General features: G+C 45.5%; 1 protein-coding gene across 2 annotated transcripts in view; it reads left to right on the top strand.

Moving 5' to 3' along the window:
* IQSEC2 (IQ motif and Sec7 domain ArfGEF 2) overlaps positions 1-24759 on the top strand; it is a 525300-nt gene that overhangs the window by 460764 nt on the left and 39777 nt on the right. For both annotated transcript variants that reach the window (XM_082262910.1, XM_082262909.1), the window contains 4 exons: positions 78-244; positions 2576-2715; positions 2814-2939; positions 3264-3363. In XM_082262910.1, the coding sequence (XP_082119036.1) occupies positions 78-244; positions 2576-2715; positions 2814-2939; positions 3264-3363 (533 nt within the window). The remainder of the gene's footprint in view (positions 1-77; positions 245-2575; positions 2716-2813; positions 2940-3263; positions 3364-24759) is intronic.

The raw sequence follows: 24759 nt of genomic DNA, 5'->3' as shown, positions 1-24759 counted from the left end.
TGTGTTTCTGCATTGGAGACGTCGTCTCTGTTTTCTGGTTCTTGAATGCTAACATCTGTACTGTTAATTATTTCCAGTCAGCGTTACTGTGTATGTAACCCGGCCCTGGTTCGTCAGTTCCGTAACCCAGATACCATATTTATCCTGGCATTCGCTATTATTCTTCTGAACACGGACATGTACAGCCCGAGCGTCAAACCTGAGCGCAAGATGAAGCTAGATGACTTCATCAAAAACCTGCGTGGTAAGAAAGTCTCATATACAGATAGGGATGTTTTTGAACAGCGTTGCAGCAAATGGGAGATGTATTCTATAAGGGTGAAAATTAAAGCTGCTGCCGACAGCAACCCACCCAGCACTACCCTGCACAAGAAAGGTGACAACTGGGGAATTATTATGGGGAACACTTCTCCACCACAGCCTTCGTTTTCAGCTATACCACCAAGGTGACCTCAACACTCAAAATTAACACTCATTTAACTGCACATTTCTTAAATTGGACAAATTAGAAATGATTATAGTCTTTCCTAAAAAGTATAAATATAGTGCTGGAGATCAGTTCAAAGTGTTATTAAACCCAGGGACCTGCATTCACTATATCCGGTCTCCCACAGTACACAAATCATGGAAATGTAATTATTCTAGTAAAAATAAACTGCTAAATATCTTTTCTCATCAGCAGTATATAGCAGTCTTGTGACTTGTATCAGTCTCTGCTTAAAGCTTGTAGGAGGAGTTTTCATTCTCCCCTGACCCTCTGTCTGGACAGTGCTGATTGTCCCTGTGCTGATCACATACAGCCTCCCAAGAAAAAAAAAACTCTACCTATACACACCAAACTGGGCATGTGCAGCCTGACTCCTAATGCTCTGTTCTATCACAAGATGGGTTGGAGTCAGTTAAAGAAGAGGAGGATCAGAGAGACATGATCACACAGCCTTTATATACAATGCAGAGGATTAACCCCTTAGGTTCCACAGTGAGTATAACAAGCATGCTTTCCTGCATATACAGACTGATTTTACTGTTGTGGATTTAATAACACTTTAAGGAAAGCCATGCCTGTAGCATCCTATAAATTTTTTTTTTTATATTCTGAAGCTGTCACTCAGGCTTGCCCCTTTGGAACAATGATGATACAACTGAGTAAAAACTTCCTTTATTCACAGTAACTGCTTTAGGAACTGTATCGTTAACCTCCCTAGCGGTATTCTCGATTGTGGCTCGGGGTTAATTTTCAGTCCCAAAAGTGGTAACCCTGAGCCACACTTGGGATTACCCCAGAATCATACTCACCTTCTCTGCGATCCCCTGCCGTCCTGCAGCCATCCTCAGTCTCTCCCCGCTGTGTGCTCGGTAGATGCCGGCACTTGCCTTCCGGTTCCCTTCCCTGCAAGCGTTGCAACGCAGGGGAGTGGAACTGGCATCAAATTCAAAAATGTAAATACACCAAATGACATGATACAAAGCTGTGATCCTAACGGATTACACTGTATCATGCCATTTCACCACAGGATTTCACCTGGTGACTTTTCCAGTGCCCTGCCTGTGCTTTTCTAGTACTTTGTGCCTGGAAAATAGAGAACGACCATGGCGTCCAAAAAGCGTTCTTTTTGCGCAAAAGCGCTTTTAGACGAACTGGAAAACAGTGACAGAGAAACTGAGTTACTTGAAGAACTGAGCTATAGCGATTTGTGGGAAAATTCGTCATCAGGTACGGAAAGTGACGACAGCGACGATTCTGATTCTGATGTCTCTTTCTGGCACACAGCTTGTGGAATTTGGGAAGTATATCAAATGATTCTTCCGAATTTCCAATGGAGCGATGTGCCAGAAAGAGAGATCCAAATCATCGCTGTCGTCACTTTCAATACCTGATGACAAATTTTCCCACAAATTGCTATCGCTCAGTTCTTCAAGTAACTCAGTTTCGCTGTCGCTGTTTTCCAGTTCGTCTAAAAGCGCTTTTGCGCAAAAAGAACGCTTTTTGGACACCATGGTCGTTCTCTATTTTCCAGGCAGGGCACTGGAACAGTCACTAGGTGAAATGACATGATACAGTGTAATCCATTAGGATCAAAGCTTTGTATCATGGCATTTGGTGTATTTACATTTTTGAAATTGCGGCCAGTTCCACCCCCCTGTGTCACAACGCTTGCAGGGAAGGGAACCTGGAAAACAGGTGCCGGCATCTGCCGAGCACACAGCGGGGTGAGGACAGCGGGGGATCACAGGGGAAGGTGAGTTTTAAAATATACAACAACAGATTTCCATGTAAAACAATGTACCGCTTTTAGCACAGAAATCCAGACATAATCAGACCGCCAGGGAGGTTAAAGGCGAATATGTTCTGAAACCAAGGTTCATGTCCTTAAAGAATTACATTTACAGAAAATACAGTAGAAATCCACAAAGCATATGGTGTTGCAGTGTGCAATGTTAAAAACAAAAATTACTAATGAATTTTTTTCCATTTTTTTCTGACAACCCTAGAATTTGATATACAAAATCTAGGTGTCAAGTATTAGAATTGTTTCTATATAGATACTAAAATATATCTAACATTTTTTCATAGGGGTGGACAATGGGGAGGATATTCCCAGGGATCTGCTTGTTGGAATATACCAGAGAATCCAGGGTCGGGAATTGAGGACAAATGATGATCATGTATCTCAGGTGCAAGCTGTGGAGAGAATGATTGTCGGAAAAAAGCCAGTGAGTAAATTCTAAACGCTGTACTTTGTTTTCTGACTACCTAGATAACTGTAATAGCTCTTACAGTATATCTCTTGACACTTGTCTCCCCTCTACAGGTTCTTTCTCTTCCACATCGACGTCTTGTTTGCTGCTGCCAACTCTATGAGGTCCCAGATCCCAACCGTCCCCAGAGGATGGGTCTGCACCAGAGGGAGGTCTTCCTCTTCAATGATCTTTTGGTGGTGAGTAAAGAAAACCATAGATACTTCAGTTTTCTTTCCTGCAACCACGGCAGCAGAACGCAATGATTATTGCTGGCAGCTATCGCCGCCGGCAGTAATCACATGATGCAAAAAGTCAGATAGGCTGGTAGTACTACAGTTGATCGATGGATTGTCTTCAGGACAACCAGCCTGCCCATAGATCGATCGAATCAAGACTGGTCCCTGCGGAACTGGCCAAGATTTGATCCATCTATGGCCAACTTAGGGCTGTGTTTCTTGGTGTATGGCGAGAACAAATTGCTTGGAGCCAACTTTAATGCAAGAACTTTCTTTCATTTGCAGGTCACAAAGATTTTCCAGAAGAAGAAGATATTGGTGACCTATAGCTTCCGGCAATCCTTTCCACTGGTGGACATGCAGATGCAGCTCTTCCAGAATTCTTGTAAGTCGGTATATGTATGGGGGTAGCATTTTATGATCCCTCTGATATAACTAGTGGCCAAACAGCATTGGAGTTTTCTCTGCTTGCTCAGGGCTAGTGAAGGGAAATTAGCCATTACTCTTGCTTTTACTAGTTTTTTTGCTTTCTCTTTGGTCCACCGATGGACGTAGCTACTGCTTTAAATCATAGACCAATGGGTAATAAGCCTCTCCCACTAGAAGTGACGAGGTAGAGCCAAAGCCTTTGACACGCCCAGGGGGGCGGGGTCCTTGGGTTATTACCCCTGCCCTAACCGTTGCATCTTCAGTTTTAGCTGCCTGGTCTTAGGAGTGGCCAAACGGCTCCCTGCTAAATAAAAAACAAAACACAGAGTGCTACGAAGACCTCCAGCATATGAAGGGTGGATGAACAGAACTAATAAGCAGCTGAATCCAGGGGGGGGGGGGGGGAGGGGAGGGAAGGGGAAAAAAAAAACAAAAAAAAACACAGGCAATAAAAAAGGTTGTAGTTGCAAATAGACATAGGCATAAAATGGTACCATACAATAGGGGACAATGGGATAGCATAAATAGGTTGATGATCCTAAAGGGGATAAAGTCCGTGGGCACTGAGCTGCTCTTCCACAGATGAGGAGGAAGAATCTGTATAGACAAAAAGAAGAGGGGAGAAGCGCTCTAAGTGCAGATAATTTATTGCAGATAACAAGGCAGGTGATATACACTCACTAGACATGAAGACTGAAAAGCTGTATGTGTCAAAGCAATCCTGCAGCCATCCTCTGGAGGGTGTCCTCTGGTCACAGGAAGCCGTATGCAAGACTTGCCGGAGGGAGAACGATTTTCCAAATTATGTATGCAAGAGACTTTCTGGATCTATACGTTAGATGTTCTCGCTCCTCGAGGGTTAAATGAAGAATTAGACGTGCACACTATCTTATAATTATTATCAGGGTTTTCTGTTGGTCTTTATTTATTATTTTTTCACCACATCATATCAGATGATTTTTTAATATATACACTTTGGCCCTGGTTCTGGTATATAAATCTTTTATACAAACTTTATAAGGTTTACGTACTGAGCAATCAGAAGGCTTATTCCCCTATATATCATACATGTGGTACCGTAGTTGGTAATCCATATAAAAATCCTTTATACAGAAAATATAATTATTAGGATATACATATGTACACCTATATATGGGTTATATCCATCCTCCATTTTCTTATCCAATATATAAGGCTTTTTTACCCCCCCCCCCTCCCCCTTCCTCCTTTTATTGTTTCATTTGCTTATATGTTTCTCCATACCACAGCCTGTATAGGTATTATGCATTAGCTCTTAAAATATACCTTTTAAAGATGCTTTTTATCAACTTTTTTATTTTTATAATTGTATCATTTTAAACCTGGAACGTTTTTACATGTTCTTCATAAGCCTTGATGAACCCAGGCTTACCCCTATTTTACATTTATTATATGTTTTGTATTGCCTAATTGTTTGCTATCACTGTGATAAGCGGTTGTCTAGCCCACATACATGTGTATTTAAGGGCAGCCGACCGATCACACTCCACTTCTAAGTTGTTTTTAATCTCTCCCATTGCTACAAAAATGTTTGATTGGTTAGGTTATTGCTCAGTGCTGTGGGCGGTTGCCATCCCCTTACTTCAGCTGTGCCTAATTATCCTCTTGTTCAGCACTACATAAAGCCCCACAGAGACTACGGCACTCTAGCACCTGATGAAAGAGCGCGCCGGGTGCAGAGGACCCCGCGCATGCTCAGAAACGCGTCGTGCATGCCGTAACACATCGGACAGATCCCACCATCCCTGTGGGTGAGAGTGCCTCCATCCATCACTCGCAACACGGAACCGCAGATCCGAGCCGCTTGACCGCTCACCGCTGATGTTGTGGGAGACAGCCGGCTTTCTTCCCTCCCACCGCCAGTGACAGTACTGCATACGGCTTCCTGTGACCAGAGGACACCCTCCAGAGGATGGCTGCAGGATTGCTTTGACACATACAGCTTTTCAGTCTTCATGTCTAGTGAGTGTATATCACCTGCCTTGTTATCTGCAATAAATTGTCTGCACTTAGAGCGCTTCTCCCCTCTTCTTTTTGAACGGCTCCCTGCTGGCACCTTTTTGTCCTAGCATCTCTTTTAAACGTCTTAAAGGGAACCTTTTTTTTATTTTATTTTTTGTTGCTGCTGACTCCAGTTCCTGTGGAATGCCGGCTGGGTTTTGGACTGGCTATATGAGAGCCTTACGGTCTCCCAGTTTGTACCAGCGAGCTCTTGCAGACCATAGCTCCACGCTGGGTCTCCATAGCAACTTTAGTCCCATGGACGGAGACTGGCCTGGGACGCACACACCTGGCATGCCAGCGTCGTAGCGTGCTCCTTGGCCGACAGCACCCTCACTGCAGTGCAGAGGCAGCCTGTCAGGTTGGACGCACACTATCAGCAGCGTGGTCCGGTAAGTACAGTCCCCACCATCTGGTTAGCGGGCCTAGGGCAGACGTGGGCTCCTCCATAGGTGAGTAGGACCCTTGGGTACCCATACCTCCTACCACCCTCCTCCACTATGAGGGGTCGCCTGGGACCTTCCACTCCTACCCTGACCTCTCCCTACCCTGGGCTCTGGACCCCCGGGCCACTTTTAGTGGGGGATCCCCTATGTAAGTTGCCTCAGGTGCTATACCAGGTAGTGGACGGTGGGGGGAGGCCTCAGAGGGGGTCCATGGTTGCGCCTCCTTCCCCCTACCTCGGGGGGGTTCATCCATGTGGGAAGACCCCTGCCAGTTCCCCAGGCCTGTTACTAGGGTCACTAGGCCCGAGGTCACGTACTCATCGGTGCAAAGCCACCATTTTGCTGTGGCCTGCAGACTTAACAGGCCTCAGCACCCTGCCTGGGTATCCCTATCACTGTAATGCAGGTGGCCATTTTGCTGGAGTTGGAGACAAAAGAGCACAGGAGCTTCTGGCTCTTGTGAGCTGGGGCGTTTCCTTCTACCTTCTCTTCTCCATGCTGCTGATGGATCTTGCTGTGTTCTCCATGTGGTAACTACTCTAGAGGAGTTTAATTACCCTGGACTTCACTTTTTCATCCTTAGAGGGGTTTCAGGCCTTTAGGGGGCTTAGGATCATCCCCCGGGGTAGCGCTGCGTGCATCACAATCGTCTCTTAAAGGTGCAGTTCACGCCGGTAGCGGCGGACTTGCTGGGACCTGTGGTGCTTTTTTACCCTCAGGGGCGTTAATCTTTGGCGATTGGGTGCGGATTGGCTCTGCTACGACACAGAGGAATAGCGATTCTGGGGTACCTGGACAATCTTCTTCTCCGAGCGGACTCGTCCTGTTTTCAGGAGAAGCTTCTTTTTAACCCCTTGCAGTGCAGGTTCTGTTGTTTCCTCGTTTCCCTGTCTGCTCTTTACATTCTTACTGTGCAATACTTCTGTTTGGCCATATGTCTAGCATGGATTCCCCAAGTTTGTCTGCGACCCCCGATGTATCGTTCGGGCCAGCTCCTGATGTTCATGATGTGACTTTATTGTCTGTGATGCAAGAAATGTCCAGAAAAATGGACAATGTTATTGCGGCAGCATTTACTAAGAAATGCCCTCGGCCCTTGTCTGTCTCATCTCGGACATCAGATTCTGAGGCCGATATAGTCGCCGGCGATGTAGACCCCCTTTTGAAGGATACGGCCCTGCATTCAGACTTTTCTGACGCAAAAGAGGATGTTTCCACACCCACCTTGGCACAGGAAAAGGCGCTGGTAGATGCTTTGATATCCTCAGTGAGGGACACCCTAAAAATCACGGATGCGATTTCTAAATTGCAAGGAGCCTCTGTATCCTTTGGTTCCCTCAGGGCAAAAAAATCGGCCAAGGTTTTCCCTTGTCCCGAAGTTTTGTCCGCCTTAGTGGAGGAACAATGGCAGCGACCTAATTGCACACTTGCAGTTCTCAAACGTTTGGCTAGACGCTACCTGTTTGAGGAAGAGATCTTACGCAAACAGACGGTCCCCTCTCAGGTGGACCCCCAGATATGCAGTATTCACAAGGCCATGGTTTTACTGGTGGCAGAATCCTCATCTCTCCCTGATCCGGTTGACAGGCGTATTGAGGTCTTATCCTGACACCTGTATACGGTAGTGGGATCTATTCTCAGGCCTGCCCTGACTACCATTCTAGTCTCTCAGGCTATGTTTGAATGGGTAAAGGCTCTGAGAGAGGCACTGACGGTGATCCTGTTACCATCACCTGCAATGGAACTCACTGACCAATTATCGCAGACTCTGCAATTTGTATGCAATGCTAACCTGGACGTTATTCCGCTTGCGGCTAGAGCGTCCGTGGTAAGTGTGCTCATCAGATGTGCGATCTGGCTTCTAAGAAGCTTTTGGCAGATCTTCCCTTTCAGGGTGATCGCCTTTTTGGTTCCTCCTTGGATGAGCCGGGAAACGATGGGCTGGTAAGCCAAAATCCACTGCCCCCAGCACCTCCAAGCAGACCCCTTCTGCCTGAAGGGGTGCCCCCACCCACTTCAGGGGTGGGGGGACGTCTCAGTTTCTTCTTGGATCCTTGGACCTCACTGTTGCGTGACAGGTGGGTCCACGAGGTTCTTCAGTCTGGGTACAAGATAGTTTCGTTCCCGTCCACCAGACAGATTTTTTTTCCCTCCAATCTTCAGCTGTCCCCAGACTGCCTTGTGGGGCTGCAGGAAGCGATTTGGGATATGCTGTCACAAGGCGTGTTTGTACCAGTTTCCTCATCAGGAACGCTTTTGAGGGTTCTATTTGAACCTGTTTATGGTTCCACGGAAGGAGGACAAATTGCGTCCGATCTTGGACCTCATAACCCTGAACCTCTTTGTGCGCGTTCAGAAAATTTGCATGGAGTCCTTGCGGTCAGTGGTGGTGGTCTTGCATCAGGGGGACCTGCTGGCCTCGATTTGATATCAAGGATGCCTATCTCCATGTCTCTATTTGCCAGGGTCACCAATGATTCCTCTGCTTCACGGTGGGCAAGGACCATTTTCAATTTGTGGTGTTACCCCCTATCCTGGCTCTGCTACGACAGAGAGGAATAGCGATTCTGGGGTACCTGGACGATCATTTCCGAGCAGACTCGACTGTGACATTGGAACAGGATTTGGAGGTGACCATTCACACTCTGAAGCAGTTAGGTTGGAATCTCAACCTTCAGAAATTTGCCCTGGTTCCAACAACCAGACTGGAGTATCTAGGGATGATCCTAGATTCAGCTTCGGCAAAGGTATTTCTACCTTCTGTGAAGTTACAGAAGTTAAGGGAAGTGATTCTGGCGCTGCTGGCTTGCAACCTGGTGTCTCTCTGGTCATTTATGCAGGTGTTGGGCCTGATGGTGTCCTCCTTCGAGGCCGTACCATATGCTCAGCCCCACATAAGACTTTTGCAACAACAGGAGATTCTTGTCAAATGGGACAAGGATCCTCTATCTCTGGACAATGATTCTTTTGAGTCAGAGATCCAGGGACTCCCTGAATTGGTGACTAAGCTCTCCGAATCTTCTCCACAGGAAATCCTTCCTTCCAGTATTCTGGATGGTGGTGACGACAGATATGTGTCTGACCGGTTCGGGGGTAGTGCTGGTCACCCTGAATATTCAAGGGACCTGGACGTTGGAAGAGTCCAAGCTCCTGATCAACGTTCTGGAATTGAGAGCAATCAAGTTGAGTTTGTTCTACAGGACGGACAATCTCAAGGGGTGTTCTGTCTGAGTCCAGTCTGACAATGTCACGGCTGTAGCATATGTCAATCATCAATGGGGCACCAGGTGTGCCCTGGAGGCTCTGGAGGTAGCCGAGATCCTGCGCTGGGCAGAGGACTACGTCCCAGCCCTATCTGCCGTGTACATTCCCGGCGTTGAAAATTGGCAGGCGAACTACCTAAGTCGCCAAACCCTCAATCGGGGAGAGTGGTCCCTGCATCCACAAGTGTTCCACCAGCTGTGTCTCCAGTGGGGGACCCCAGATGTAGACCGGTTTGCAGGGTCAAGTTGGAGGTGATTCTGTTAATTTTGGTGGCTCCAGATTGGCCCCAGAGATCCTGATACACCGACGTGATTTGGCTGAAGGTCGCAGGTCAGTTAACACTTCCTCTATGGGAAGATCTTCTATCTCAGGGTCCGATCTTCCATCCTGCTTTGCAGTTGCTGGCTTTAACAGCCTGGCTGTTGAGAGAAAGGTATTAAAGGACAGGGGTCTGTCCGATTCTGTGATCCCTACCTTACTCAAGGCTAGGAAGTCCACTTCTTGGAAGATTTATCATTGTATGTGTAAAGCATACATAGCTTAGTGCGAACCGCTGAAGCTGCATCCTAGATCCTTTGCTATCAGCAGGATCCTGACTTTTCTACAGAAAGGGGTTGATCAACGTTTGGTGTTGGGCACGCTTAAGTGTCAGATCTCGGCCATGGCTTTGTACTTCCAATGCCCTTTGGCTACGCACTCTTTGATTTGTACGTTTCTTCAGGGAATTCGCCATTTGGCTCCCCCCAGGAGGTCTCCGTTACCTCCTTGGGACCTTAATTTGGTTCTATCGGTTCTTCAGAGGTCTTCTTTAGAGAACATAAGACACATTTCCTTGCTTGCCTTGTCACAGAAAGTTGCCTTTTTGGTGGCTATCACCTCTGTGCGCAGGGTTTTTGAACTAGCGGCACTATCTTGCCGCCTTCCTTATCTGGTATGCACAGGGATAAGGTAGTGTTACGCCCAAATCTATCGCTTTTTCCCAAGGTGGTTTCAGACTTCCATCTGAACGAAGACATAGTGCTTCCGTCACTCTGTCAGAAACCTTCACATCCTAAGGAAATTGCCTTGCATTGCTTGGATGTGGTTTGGGCGATACGGGTGTATCTGGAAACTATGGAGTCCTTTCGTAAGTTGGACTTTCTGTTTGTGAATATGGATGGACCCTGTAGGGGTCAGGCTGCATCTGTGGCAACCATCTCTCTTGATGGATCAGACAGATGGTGGTGAAGGTGTATTCTCTTAAGGGCAAGGTTCCTCCTTTCCCTGTCATGGCTCACTCTACGCGGGCGTTGAGTACCTTTTGGGCTTTCTGCCATCAGGCGTTAGTGATGCAGGTTTGCAAGCGGTGACTTGGTTGTCTGTACATATGTTCGTCAAGTTTTACAGAGTGGATGTGTTAGCATCCTTGGATGCGTCCTTTGGATGCCAGGTTTTGCAGACTGCCATTTAGGGAGCAGTCTACTTTTCCTTCATCTTTATGGTTTTGTTACGATTGAGCCCCAGTTGTTGCTTGTTGGGCTCCATGTTATATAGTTGGCTATGTTTGCGGTGGGAATTGCATTTTTGAAGTTTGTCACTTTCTCCACCCCTCAGTGGTTACTGCTTTTGGACGTCTCATCTGTCTATGATTTAATGCAGCAGCTACGTCCAGAAAGAGAAATATATATTTTTTTTTTTTACTTGCCATAAAATCCATTTCTCTGAGTCCACCGATGGACGTAGCTCCCCCCCCCCCCCCCCCCCTTTTCTCTGAAGAGTTGTGTTTTAGCTATTTTTTACTGCTTGCAACTAAACTGAAGATGCAATGGTGAGGCCAGGGGTAATAACCCAGAGCCTTTGGCTCTCTACTTGGTCACTCCTAGTGGGAGGGGCTTATTACCCATCCATCTATGATTTAAAGCAGCAGCTACACCCGTAAAATCCCTTGTTTTTTTTTGTTTTTACATTTTCTTATTTGTTCTGTGATATCCATTTTCTTTTTTTATTTTGTTTCTGTGTTTTTTTTTTTTTGCCCTACTATAATGGATCTTGTTAAGAGGAATCTCAAATGTGTTAGTAGGTACTTTTCTATATGTTCTAATGATGATTTTAGGACAGTTCAGCTTATATGCTGCACACACCTCTTATGAACACATTGAATACATTGGTAGTTGTAAACATTGCAACCTTCGTATGGTCCTAAAAGACTTAGGGAACCCCCACCTAGTGTGAATAGTTGAGAGTTGCCACAGTAAAGTTCCTTTCCCAGCCCTAGTACCTCTGCTGAAGAAGCAGACTGTTTCCCTGCGGTTTGTTCTAGTAGTAGACTAAAGGCTAGGGTTGCCACCTTTTCTTCAAGTCAAATCCAAACACTAAAGGGTATTCAGCAGCAGGGCCGATCCTAGGGTCATAGGTGCCTGGGTGCAGAAATTTTTCTGGTGCCCCCACATGGGTGTGGTCATCTTACTAACTCCTCCCCTTTACAAATGTTTCTATTGCAATGGCTCAAACACAGAGATACTCCCCTAAAAAGTCTTCCTTACCCCGGGACCCTCCCGCGATCTCTTAATAAACAAATTACAGCAAGAGAAGCAGAGTACTCTAATGGGAACTGGAGGGGGGTCTCTCTAACAGATGCCCTTTTTGTGTCCATTAGAGAGTCTGTTAGACAGAGCCCCCAGACAGGAGATGGTAAGAGACTGCAGACTTGATACAAGTGTGGTCAGAGACTGTGGATATGATACAAGAGATCAATGCATTGATGCAGCCTCATCAGTGCCCACCAAATGCAGATTACTAAATAGAATCAATTCTTATTTGAAAACATTGTACACTAATCTACACTATTTTAATGTTGTAATACTCTGCCTCTGGTTGGTTGGCAAATGATAGAAATGATGTGTCTTGTCCCACCCTACCCACCACCGAAGCAACAGTGCAAAATGAGTGTTGTTTCCTGGTGTGATGCTTCATGTGTGTAGTTATGATGTCTATTAGCGCTGGCACACTGATCCATGTCCTCCCTAGGATGGAAGAAAGGTACTCATGTTTCCAACAGTCCCTCTGGTGCTGGCATAAGCTCCTCTTTAGCGGTCAGTTTGGAGTCACATCACTACTGTGCATGTTTGGGAGCTAGTCATCTTGGCACACAAGATCAGGCCAGTTGCTGTAGGCTTGTGCAGCTCAGCTTTTACATTTCAGGGATTGCGGTTATCAGGTAAGGTAGGTGTCATTTATTGCAGAAGACATTTGCATGTCTTTTCTGCAATGAATGTCTCCCTACTCACACTGACTTACAATGGAACTTCATTTCTGCTTTAAGAATTGGTAAACTGATATAATATTTTTTGTTTTGGTGTTTAGTACCACATTAGGGAAACCACTGCACATCTTATACACAAACCAAATAAAACAAGAAAGAAACAGACACAGGGATATTCCTTTAATACTAATCTGAGTAATATAGGCAGCTCTAAAATAAAGAAATGCTCTGATGAAGAATCCCAGTAAAAACTTCTGGTGGGACCCCACCACTTCAATAAGCATAAGGCCCCTTTCACGCGAATGATCCGATCAGATTCGCCTGTCAGTTTTTTAGGCGGATCTGATCGGATGCTCCATGCATCCCTATGGAGCAGTGGATGTCAGCGGTGACATGTCTGCTGACATCTGCTGTCATCCGCATCCGATCCTGTCTGTGAAATCTGGATGGATGGAAACCCTGTTTTCCATCCGTCCAGTGGATTGGATCGGATGAGAACTGAACTGACAGGCGGTCTGTTCTCTTCCGATTCCCCCATAGAGGATAGCGGGGAATCTGACACCTCCCTCTCTGCACACAGAGCAGAGACGGAGCTCTCATCTGCCTGCTCAGCGGGGTTTGGCTGATCGATGGGAGAGCTGGAGCTGCTGATGTTTGAGGAGGACTTAGATTTTGTGGGGATAACTGAGACTTGGTTTGACAGCTCTCATGACTGGATGGTGACCATTCAGGGGTATTCCCTTTATCGCAGAGATAGAGAGGGTAAAAAAGGGGGAGGGGTATGTTTGTATATTAAGAACAGTATACAGGTAAATATGAGGGATAATATTAATAATGGAGCTATGGACGAGGCAGAATCCCTATGGGTAGAGCTTCAAAGGAAAGGCACGGTGGGGAAGGTAATATTGGGCGTATGCTATAGGCCCCCCAACCAGAGGGAGGAGGGTGAGGCGGACCTCATGTTACAGATAGGATTGGCAGCAAGGATGGGAAATGTCATTATAATGGTGGACTTTAATTATCCTGATATAGACTGGGCAGAAGGAACCGCGCACTCAGCCAAGGCTCGGCAGTTCCTAAATGTTTTGCAGGACAATTTCATGGGTCAGATGGTGAATGCACCGACAAGAAACAATGCGGTACTTGACCTACTGATTACCAACAATACAGACCTGCTCACGGATAAAGAAATACGGGCCAACTTAGGGAACAGTGACCATAGGTCAATTGGTTTCAGTATTAATTACAGTAATAGGAAACACAAGGGTAATATAAGGACACTGAATTTCAAAAGAGCCAATTTCCCTAAATTGCGCTCGCTGCTAGAAAATATCCAATGGGATAGAACCCTGGGAACAAAGAACACGGAGGAAAAATGGGAGTGCTTCAAGAGCATACTTAACAAGGGGGTGGGCCAGTGCATTCCACAGGGAAATAAATTTAAAAGAGCAAAACTAAACCCTGGGTGGCTAAACTCCAACATAAAAATGTATATTAGAGCTAAAGAAAAGGCCTTCAAAAAATACAAGACTGAGGGGTCATTGGCAGCATTTAAGCATTACAAAGAGTGTAATAAGAAATGTAAAGAAGAAATCAGGGCGGCTAAAATGGAACACGAGAGACATATAGCGGAGGAGAGCAAAAAGAACCCCAAGAAGTTCTTTAAGTATATAAACAGTAAGAAAGCGAGGCCAGAACACATTGGCCCCATAAAAGATGATAAAGGAAAAATGGCCACTGAGGACAGAGAAAAGGCGGAAGTGTTAAATAATTTCTTTTCTTCAGTCTTCACAAAGGAATCAGGGGGCTACACGAACCCCGCTTGTAAGGCCGAACTAAATAATACACCTCAGGAAGTGCCGCCATGGCTAACAGAGGATAGACTTAGAGCTAAACTAGAGAAACTTAACATAAATAAATCCCCGGGACCGGATGGCTTGCACCCAAGGGTTCTTAATGAGCTCAGCCAGGTGATTGCCAGACCATTATTCTTGATCTTTAAGGATAGTTTACAGACAGGTATGGTGCCAGCTGATTGGAAAAAAGCCAACGTGGTACCAATATTTAAAAAGGGGCCGAGATATATCCCGGGTAACTATAGGCCGGTCAGCCTAACATCAGTAGTCTGCAAAATTTTGGAGGGGATGATAAGGGACCACATACAAGACTTTAGTAATGAAAACGGTATTATAAGTAGTAATCAGCATGGATTCATGAAAAATCGTTCATGCCAAACCAATCTATTAACCTTCTACGATGAAGTGAGCTGCCACTTAGATAAAGGTAAGCCTGTGGATGTGGTGTATCTGGACTTTGCAAAGGCCTTTGACACCGTTCCCCACAAACGCTTACTGTACAAACTAAGGAAGGTAGGTATGGACCATAAGGTGAGTACCTGGATAGAGAACTGGCTCCAGGGGAGAGTCCAGAGGGTGGTAATTAATGGGGAGTACTCTGATTGGGCGGGTGTGGAAAGTGGTGTCCCCCAGGGTTCTGTCCTGGGACCAATCCTGTTTAATTTATTCCTAAATGATCTAGAGGAGGGGATATCTAGTACAATCTCAGTATTTGCAGATGATACTAAATTAGGCATGCCAATATCTTCTATGCAGGATGTTGAAATCTTGCAAGCAGACCTGAACAAAATAACGGGGTGGGCAACTACATGGCAGATGAGATTTAATGTAGAAAAATGTAAAGTAATGCACTTGGGGACCAGAAAGCAAGCTACTCACTAGGGGGGGAACCTCTGGGTGAGTCTAGGATGGAAAGGGACCTGGGGGTACTGGTAGACACCAGGCTTGGAAGTGGCATGCAATGCCAAGCTGCCGCAAGCAAAGCCAACAGAATACTGGGTTGTATAAAAAAGGGGATTCACTCCAGAAATCAAGAGATTATTCTTCCACTCTACAAGACTCTGGTCCGGCCACATCTGGAGTATGCTGTCCAGTTCTGGGCACCGGTCCTCAGGAAGGATGTGCTGGAACTGGAGAAAGTCCAGAGAAGGGCAACAAAAATAATTAGGGGAATGGAAGACATCGGCTATGAGGAAAGACTACAAGCACTGAACGTATTCTCTCTGGAGAAGAGACGATTGAGGGGGGATATGAGATCAATGTACGAATACTGTACTGGCGACCCTAGCATAAGGAACAAACTATTCAGAGAAAGGAGATACAATAAGACACGTGGCCACTCACTAAAACTTGAGGAAAGGCGGTTTAACCTTAAAGTGCGTAAGAGGGTCTTCACTGTAAGAGCGGTAAGGATGTGGAATTCTCTTCCGCAAGCAGTCGTATCATCGGGGAGCCTTGATAGTTTCAAAAAACTATTGGATGGACACCTTAAAGACCACAACATACAGGGGTATACAATGTACGGTTAAAAGCAAACACACACACACACATCATAGGTTGAACTGGATGGACTTGTGTCTTTTTTCAGCCTCACTAACTATGTAACTATGTAACTATGATCCCCTGCTGAGCAGAGAACGGTCTGCACTGGACAGCAGACCGTGTGAAAGGAGCCTAAAGAAAAGAAGATCCACAGTGCTTATACCTGAGTGATAGAGGGGGGTGCATTACCTACTGGAAACACACATGGCTGACCCTGGTAGTGGTGCACTATACACATATTGTCAGTGATGCCCAGGGATGGAAAGTCAGGCTCAGGTTACCATCCTATCTGGCTCACCTGTCTAGATGAAAGAATATTCAGACCTCCCTTGAAATTACACAGCATTTTGGTACTCTTACTTGAACTTCCATCTGCCAGGTAACAAGTGCCAGCAACACCAGCATTTCCTGCATGACATGTGGATTGGTGCACTCTCCAAAATGGTCCCCCAGTGTACTTTATCACTGAACATAAAGTTCCTGCTTTTCCCTTCACATGATGTGTTAGTAAGGTGCTGACATTTTCTAGAAGACATGCTGGCTGGGGAGGAAGGTGGCAGGGGGTAGGACTAGGACCAATTGTAACTATTGTATATGCATCCACAGCAGTGTATAATTCAGGTTTATTATACACCAATATGTGTGCACATAGAGTAGTTTCAAATTATCCTGCTGCCTGCCATCTTCCTCCCTGATAGCTGTTGTTTGTCTGTGTACAGATCAAGGGGGTGGAGCCCTGTATACTGGCCCCGCCCATCCCAACATCAATGCTTGATTTTGACAGCTCCACTCACTGTGATTGTATCTGCCACCTGCTTCCCCACCAATCATCACTGGATGTGGATGGATGTTACACTGCTGGCCACTATAGTAACAGCATTTTATGGTCAGTAACAACTGGGTTGGGAAACAGTAATTAGATTACTAGTGCTGCAGGAGGGGAGGACTTTGCTACTGCTGGAGCTTTGGTGCCCCTCCTCTGCCTCAGCTTGCAGCGCCTGGGTGCAGTGCACCCTGTGAACTTGTCCAGGATTGGTCCTGTTCAGTGGCATGCAGCAGTTTATTGTTGTAAAGGGGAGCCCTGATGTAAGGGGGGTTGCTGCTCACCAAAGCTCCCACTTATTCCCCCAGCATTCCTCCTTAAATCAGGGTTCTCAAAGCCCCCCTTGCATCAGAGTCCACAGAGCACCCTCTTACATCTGAGTCTCTCTTATCTTAGTGTACTTGCTTGCTCAGAGGGAGGGGGTAGAATTCAGTCACAGATTGTGGATGGTGAGCTTACTCACTCCCAGGATGGAGGCTTGGATATTGACAGCTTTCATTGGAGCATGAGTGGGCAGAAAAAGTGGTCAGGGGAGGAACAGATCAAGCCTTCTCTCCTCTCCTGTCAATGCAGGGGGATGGGGTTGAAAGTGGCTTTGGCCAGTTTGAGAGAGTGTCACAGACACTCGGCTTACACAAATGCACCCAGCTCTCCAGGGGGGTTGGCAACCCTGATGAATATGGTGTGCCCAGGTCCCCCATATGCACACCTATGCTCTGTCTATACTCTGTTACTTGGTGAGCTGGCCACAGTCCAATCTGAATGATGTATCCGGTTTTCAGGTGGTTTGAAACTCAGACACATGATTCAGTACTTGTACTGTCCAGGTGAATTCTGGATGGGTAGCAATCATCCTGGAGGCTGCTACTATCTATAGGTAACATACAGGAGTCTGAATAACACACAAAGATATGTATATTTAAAAAAAAAAAAAAAAAAAGTACATTGAAAGTAGTCTATTGAAAGGGCGAATAGAGAAAATAAATATTATAAGGCTATTTCCTGTGCTGGTCAATCCTGTTTCATTGGTTTTAAAACAGAAAATACTGCATTTGGCCACTAGATGATGCTACTTAGCGCCATCTAATGGCCAAATGTAGTATGTGGTAAATCAATAAAAAGCAATCAGCCGGATCATGAAAATAGCCTAAAAACAGTGCCATCTTAAGAGCATTAAGGGGCCCTGGGCAATGCAGTGCACTGGAGCCCTGTCTACACAATCACCCATGTAAATAAAAATGCAAGTTATTGATAAGGCAATATTACAGTAGTGCCAGGCTAATGACAGCTTCCAAGTTTTGTGTCTGGGTCCAGTGAACACCCATGGATGGGAGTCAGACTCGACTGTCCTGTGTGTGCCTGATCCCATGGAAGTGGACAGGCATTCGTGCAGTTGTGGGCTCCCCCTCCATGTCCCAAGTAGCCTGACAGCAGCTCAGGGCTGTCAGGCACTTGCCACCTGCGGTGGGATGCACATGGGAATCGAGGACTAATGCATGGCTGGGGCCCCTCAGGCAAGTAGGGCTCCTGGGCAACTGCCTAGATTGCCCATTTGTTGAGATGGCCCTGCCTAAAAACATTAATTTTTGCACCCATTTCCACAGAACAATGTACATGCATAGTTTGCAGCTACACAGTCTTAGACACAAATAATTAGTATGCTCTTACCCCCTAAATGAAGTACTGCATTAGTTGCAGGTTGGGTCTCAGGACTGCAGCTAATAACATCTTATTTATTATCTGCAGAGCTGATATGCTTGTGTCTAGAGTAGTAGCATCCAGCCTCAAAAAGGATAATACGTGATACATTTTCCTTATTTTGTTTCCCTCTTCTGCCCAAATCTGCACATATGTGAATAAGTTCAGCAAGAGAACTGTAGGTGTTATTGAGAGGAGTCAAATAGCCCTTTAAAGGAAGCATGAAGCCATCTTTCTTTTCTATAGAGCAGACCCCATGCCGCTCTCAGTTACACATTCTAGCCCGTAGGTTCTCACATAACACAAGGGGCAGAGCAAAGGATGTTCTCATTCAACATGATGTTGATTGCATTGTACTTGTTTTTTCCATGTACACTTTGGAAGTAAGAAAATTACATAGACAGTACTGTGCTGTCATCTCTTTTGTATAAAGAATAGAATATTAGAGTTTCTTTATATTTAAACATATAGACTGAAAACTGAGCATAGAATTAGCAAATATGGAAATATTCTCAATAAAGCTGGATTACACTGCACCCCAGCACCACATACCAAAAATGCTATTTAGTTTATTTTTAATGTTCAAAGATGTTATATGTCTCCATGCTTTATTTTGCTCAAACAAAAATCACTTTGAAAAATGCCCCCTAGCATTTCTGGCTGTGGCCATCTTGAGTAAGGGCAGATAAATTCATGTAGTGTTTACTTCCATGGATCCATCTGTCCTTATTTCAGGCATGCAAGCAGCAGGGTGTGCTTGATTGAGAAAACACCTCTTCCCTTCCTCAAGGCTCCTGGGATGTTTGACATGGTTTTACTATGGACTTGGCCTCAGCAAGAGTGTTCCTTTCTCTGGACAAACTCCAGGAATTGCAGGCTGCAATTCATTCCCTGCTGTCCAGCAGATGGTTTCCCTTTGAACTTGCATTCTGGTGCTGGGTCTGATGGTGGTTCTGTTTGCACAGTTCCACATGAGGTCACTGCAAAGGGAGATTCTGGTCAAATGGGACAAGACTCCATAGTCTCTGGACTATCAGATCTGGCTGAGCCAGGGAATGAAGGAGTCTCTATATGGTGGCTTCATTCTCTGGTGCTTTGGCTGGGCAAATCTTTCCTCCACTTGTATTGGACAGTGGTCATCACAGATGCTAGTCTGTCTGGCTGGGGAGGCATCCTTGGCCAAAATTTTGCTCATGGGATCTGTACACTTGGAGTTCCAAGACACTACTGATCAGTGTCTTTGAACTCTGAGCGATCAGACTGTGCCTATACCATTGGACGGATAGTCTTCAGGGATGTCCAGTGTTCATTAAATCAGACAATGCCATGATTGTGGCTTATGTCTATCACCAAGGGGACACAAGAAGTGTCCTGGTGACTGGGCAGGTAGCCAGCATTCGAAGGTTGGCAGAATGGTTTGTTCCAGCCCTCTCTGCTGCCAGTTTTCCACCCTGGAAATGTACAATGCAGATTATCTCAGTTAGCAGGCATTGGACCAAGTGGAGTGGTCCTTTCATCTGGAGGTGTTTCATCAGTTGTGTCTCTGGTTGGGCATCCCTGAGGTGTGGTGGATCTGTTGGTGTCTCAGCTCAACAGAAAGTTGTAGAGGTTTTTGGCTTGGTCACGGGATGCTCTGGCGGATGCCACAGATGCATTTGTGGGTTTGTGGGGTCAGTATTGACTGATTTATGCCTTCCTGCTTCTCAAACTTCTGCCAAGACTTCTACGCAGGATTGAGGCAGAAGGGATTTTGGTCATCTTAATGGTTTCAGACTGCCCCTGCTGGGCTTGGTACTCTCATCTGGTGTGGCTGGTTGCTGATGTTCCTTGAAAGCTTCCTATTAGGGAAGATCTGCTGTCCTCAGGACAAATTTTCTATCCTGCTTTACAGTTGATGGCTTGGCTGTTGAACGTCAGGTGTTGATGGCTAGAGGTTTACCCGAGTTAGTGACCTCTGTCAGGCTTTTATTGCTATCTGTGTCCCCACTTGGGAAATGACGTCTTTTCTTGAGACTACTGTCACTGAGACTCAAATTAGGATAAATTTTTAAATTTAGAGTTGCCAGCAGAACAGAAGTAGAGGTGAAATCTGACAGCTAAAGTGGGATTTATTTTGTTTGGTTTTCCAGTCTGGCCCCATAGGGAGGATTGTCCTGCAAATATAACCAAAAAGTGATTTCTCCAAACTCAAAATCCTTACTCCATTGAAAATGGTGGAAAAAGCTGTAGCTTGAAATTGCATGTAAATAACATTTGAGGTCACTTGTTCTTTGTATATTGTAATGCAGTGGTTCTCAACTCTGGTCCTCAGGGTGCACTAACAGGCTAGAATTTAAGTCTTACCTTGGGGAGATGCAGATTAGAATACTGCAATTGCTGAGCAGCAAATGATATCACCTGGGATGTATTTCAGTTATCTTGCAAACCTGGCCTGTTAGTGGGCCCTGTAGGCCAGGGTTGAGGATCCCTGCAGTAATGCACCACAGCATATACATACAAACAGCACTTGTGTTTGTCTAGCTTGTCAGGCCACAAGGTTTTCATTTTAATGATGAAGTTTTGAACATACATTATTTAGAAACTATTAGCAAGATATATTCACTTTGATATTGCCGAAATAATAGATATTTGTAAATAATAGTTACATTCTTTATTCCTACTTTGATTCATCTCAAACAGAACAATTCTGTGCTTTGTGTTTCTATACTGTTTTTAATGTGGTATGTTTATTTGTTTATCCATCTGTAGACTATCCTTCCTATGTTTTCTTATCTTAAATTTGAGAAAATTTAAGCCTTAAACCTTTAGAGATATCTCTCAGTTATCTGTCAATCTTTGTGAAGTGAAACAGCTGTGTTTAACCATCCCTAAGTAATCAATTCCTGATTACTAATTGGCTAAGCCCCCACCCAAGGTCTAAGAGTATAAAAGTAGAGCATCTCTTGGGGAAGGCACGTGTGCTGGGGGGCACGTTGCTTTTGGGGGCTCTTCTCAAAGTGGGGGCGATTTCTCTAAGTGGGATGCACTTCTGATTCTGCACTTCAGAGAATGCACAAAGGGAATGAACACAGGAAAGACTGAAATATACAACACATAGACTACAGGTAACCTTTTCTATCACCTTCAGCTGTCTCATTCCAAAATGCACTCTCTACTACTTCTGACAGTCCTGTCCTCTATCCTATTTCACCCCTAAGCTTAGATATATCACCCTCATTTCTGTCCACACCTTAATACTGCACATACCATCTGCTCTTTCTAAAGACACATGCATACAAATCCCCCAAAACACTGGGTCAAATCCCTTCATATAAATCAAACTCTCTCATATTACCAACCACACCTTTCTACTTCTCCTAGCCTCTGGAGACATATCCCCAAACCCTGAGCCTACATCATTTATCCGTACTCCACACCCCACTTACCCTGCACCCTCTGGCTATAGTCACAGTCAGCACAATCTCGTTCCCATCTCTCTTCTTCATAAAACCAGATTCCCTTTCTATTGCACCCTTTGAAACACCTGCTCCATCTGTAATAAACTCAGCTCTAGAGCTCCATGACCATTTCAACACTAACTCATTTAATCTACTCACCATCACCAAAACCTGGCTTCACAGATCAAACACTACGTCTTCTGCTGCCCTATCCCAAAGTGCTCTTCATTTCAATGATTAATCTTGAAAAATTTTCAACCTACATACAAAAGTAGTGCAAAATATACACATAAAAATCAGTGCATAATAACTGTGAGCAGTGGTACAACAGTAGCAAACATTAGTCTACACCACTATAGGAGGTTAGCACAATAACATGGCAAAGGCCTACACCCTAATTAACAGAAAACAGGAACCATAAGGTGTCAGGAGGGAGCATTACCATGGATAGACAGATCCAGCTAACCCAAATATTTGGTCTCTCTTTGTGTAAGTCCCAGGGCTGGAGGCAACATTGTGACCCTGCAGAGTCCTGCCCTAGCCTAAAGCCGGGGACAAGAAATATAAAGCCATTAAAAAACATTACCACTGATAAGCTCATATAAGCAACAGTGAGAAATTGTACAGAGAGAGTAAAGGAAAGAGAGCCTAGAGAAAAGGAGAGAAAAAAGAAAAGAAGAAAGAGGAAGAAGTATAATTGGACCCACCCCCAGACCCCCCCCCCCCCCCCCCAATTCTCCTAGGAACCCCCCATGAGATAGTTAATCCACAATTCCCATACCTTGTCAAACCTGCACATTTTGTCCTCCAAATGAGCTGTTAAGCATAGAAGGAGACTTCCAGGATCTCGCTATTGTTATTTTCACTGCAGTAAATATGAACGTCATGAGCCACCTCTGCACTCTAGTGGCTGTGTCTACCTTTCTGCCCAATAGTGCCTGCTGAGTGGACTTGGTTAAACTTACTTGTGTGAGAGTGTAGAGAAAATTTTACACTCTAATCCAAAAGCATCAAGCCTTAGGGCATTGCCACCAAACATGAAACATCATGCCTTCTTGGCCACAACCCCAAAAACAGAAAGGGGATACTCCTGCCACAAAAGATGCAATCCTGGCTGGTACCATGTACCAACACAGGAGCACTTTATAACTAGACTCAATGATTGAAGTATTAACCAGAGACCTGAAAGCCTCCTAGGCCATAGCATGCCAGTCTGCCAACTCCACAACCTCCTGGACATCCATCTCCCACCTTTCCATATAGTGAAGCTTTAGGGGCAAGTCCTCAAGTATATTATAAATCATATATATATACCCCTGTAGTTTGTCATATTTACAACACAAATATTCCATTCAAATCATTGTAGTCAGGTCAGACAGGGACTGCAGGTAATAATCAATTTGTGCAAACCAATAATACTCAGTTTCAGACAGGGCATGCTTTTCTATCAACTGCTGACATTTGAGGATACCCCTATGGTCACAAAAGTCCACTATGCAAGCCAATCCCTTATTTGTACACAACTGAAAGGATCTGGGGGAGAGACCCAGGGGAAACCCACAGTTGATAAGAATAGGGACCAAGGGGACATGCACAGATTTAAAGCCACAAGTCCTGGACAAGCAATCCCAAATGGCCAAGGAATGAGACAAGGCTGAGCATAGAATGGGAGGGCAATCCCTAGGCAACAACCACATAACATGTTAGACCACCAGGCCCTGCAGGGACTGAGCTAGCCTCCAATTCCATCCACACCATCCAGGACCCCTCAGAGTGGAATCACACCAGCTAAGACAGCTGTGCCGCATAATAGTAGTTCAGCAGGTCCACCACCCCTAAACAACCCCTGGCTTTAGGGGTATACAGCGTTCTCTTGTTCCCCCAGATAAAGGAGAGGATGCGACCCTGAAATTTAAGCAAGTCAGACCATTTCTGCGCAACTGGCAGAGTGCAGAATAGATATAACACCCACAGAAGGATGTTCATCTTGACAGAGTACAGTCTACCATCTGAATGGGGCATTCACCATCTGACCCATGAAATTGTCCTGCAAAACATTTAGGAACTGCCAAGCCTTTGCTAAATGCGTGGTTCCTTCTGCCCAGTCTATATCAGGATAATTAAAGTCCCCCATTATAATGACATTTCCCATCCTTGCTGCCAATCCTATCTGTAACATGAGGTCTGCCTCACCCTCCTCCCTCTGGTTGGGGGGCCTATAGCATACGCCCAATATTACCTTCCCCACCGTGCCTTTCCTTTGAAGCTCTACCCATAGGGATTCTGCCTCGTCCATAGCTCCATTATTAATATCATCCCTCATATTTACCTGTATGCTGTTCTTAATATACAGACATACCCCTCCCCCTTTTTTACCCTCTCTATCTCTGCGATAAAGGGAATACCCCTGAATGGTCGCCATCCAGTCATGAGAGCTGTCGAACCAAGTCTCAGTTATCCCCACTAAATCTAAGTCCTCCTCAAACATCAGCAGCTGCAGCTCTCCCATCTTGTTGGCCAGGCTTCTGGCATTGGTATACAAACCTCGTAATATTGACCGGTTACAAATATCCTCATTTGATGTTTTTAGGCTGCTCTCTTAATTTTTTTTTCCCCGTACCCACCCTGGGTATAGGAGCTCCGAACACCCTACCGCTAATGCCCCCATTTCTGCCCTCTGAAACTTGCTTTCCCCTGGCTAATTCTACATCTGTACCCTCCCCCCCCATTCCCTAGTTTAAAAGCCCCTCTAACTTTGTGACCATCCTCGCACCCAGTACGGCTGCACCCACCCCATTTAGGTGCAATCCGTCCCTACCAAAGAACCGGTGACCGACTGAGAAGTCGGCCCAGTTCTCCAGGAACCCAAAACCCTCCTTACTACACCAGCTCCTCAGCCACTCGTTAGCTTCCCTAATCTCCCGCTGCCTCTCTGGTGTGGCTCGAGGTACAGGTAGTATTTCGGAAAATACTACCTTGGAGGTCCTAGTCCTCAACTTAACGCC

Source organism: Pelophylax lessonae (assembly GCF_965119305.1).
Source record: "Pelophylax lessonae genome assembly, chromosome: 7".
In the NCBI taxonomy this organism is placed as follows: Eukaryota; Metazoa; Chordata; class Amphibia; order Anura; family Ranidae; genus Pelophylax; species Pelophylax lessonae.
Note: the sequence above shows the minus strand (reverse complement) of the source record. Positions and strands in the feature narration are given on the sequence as shown.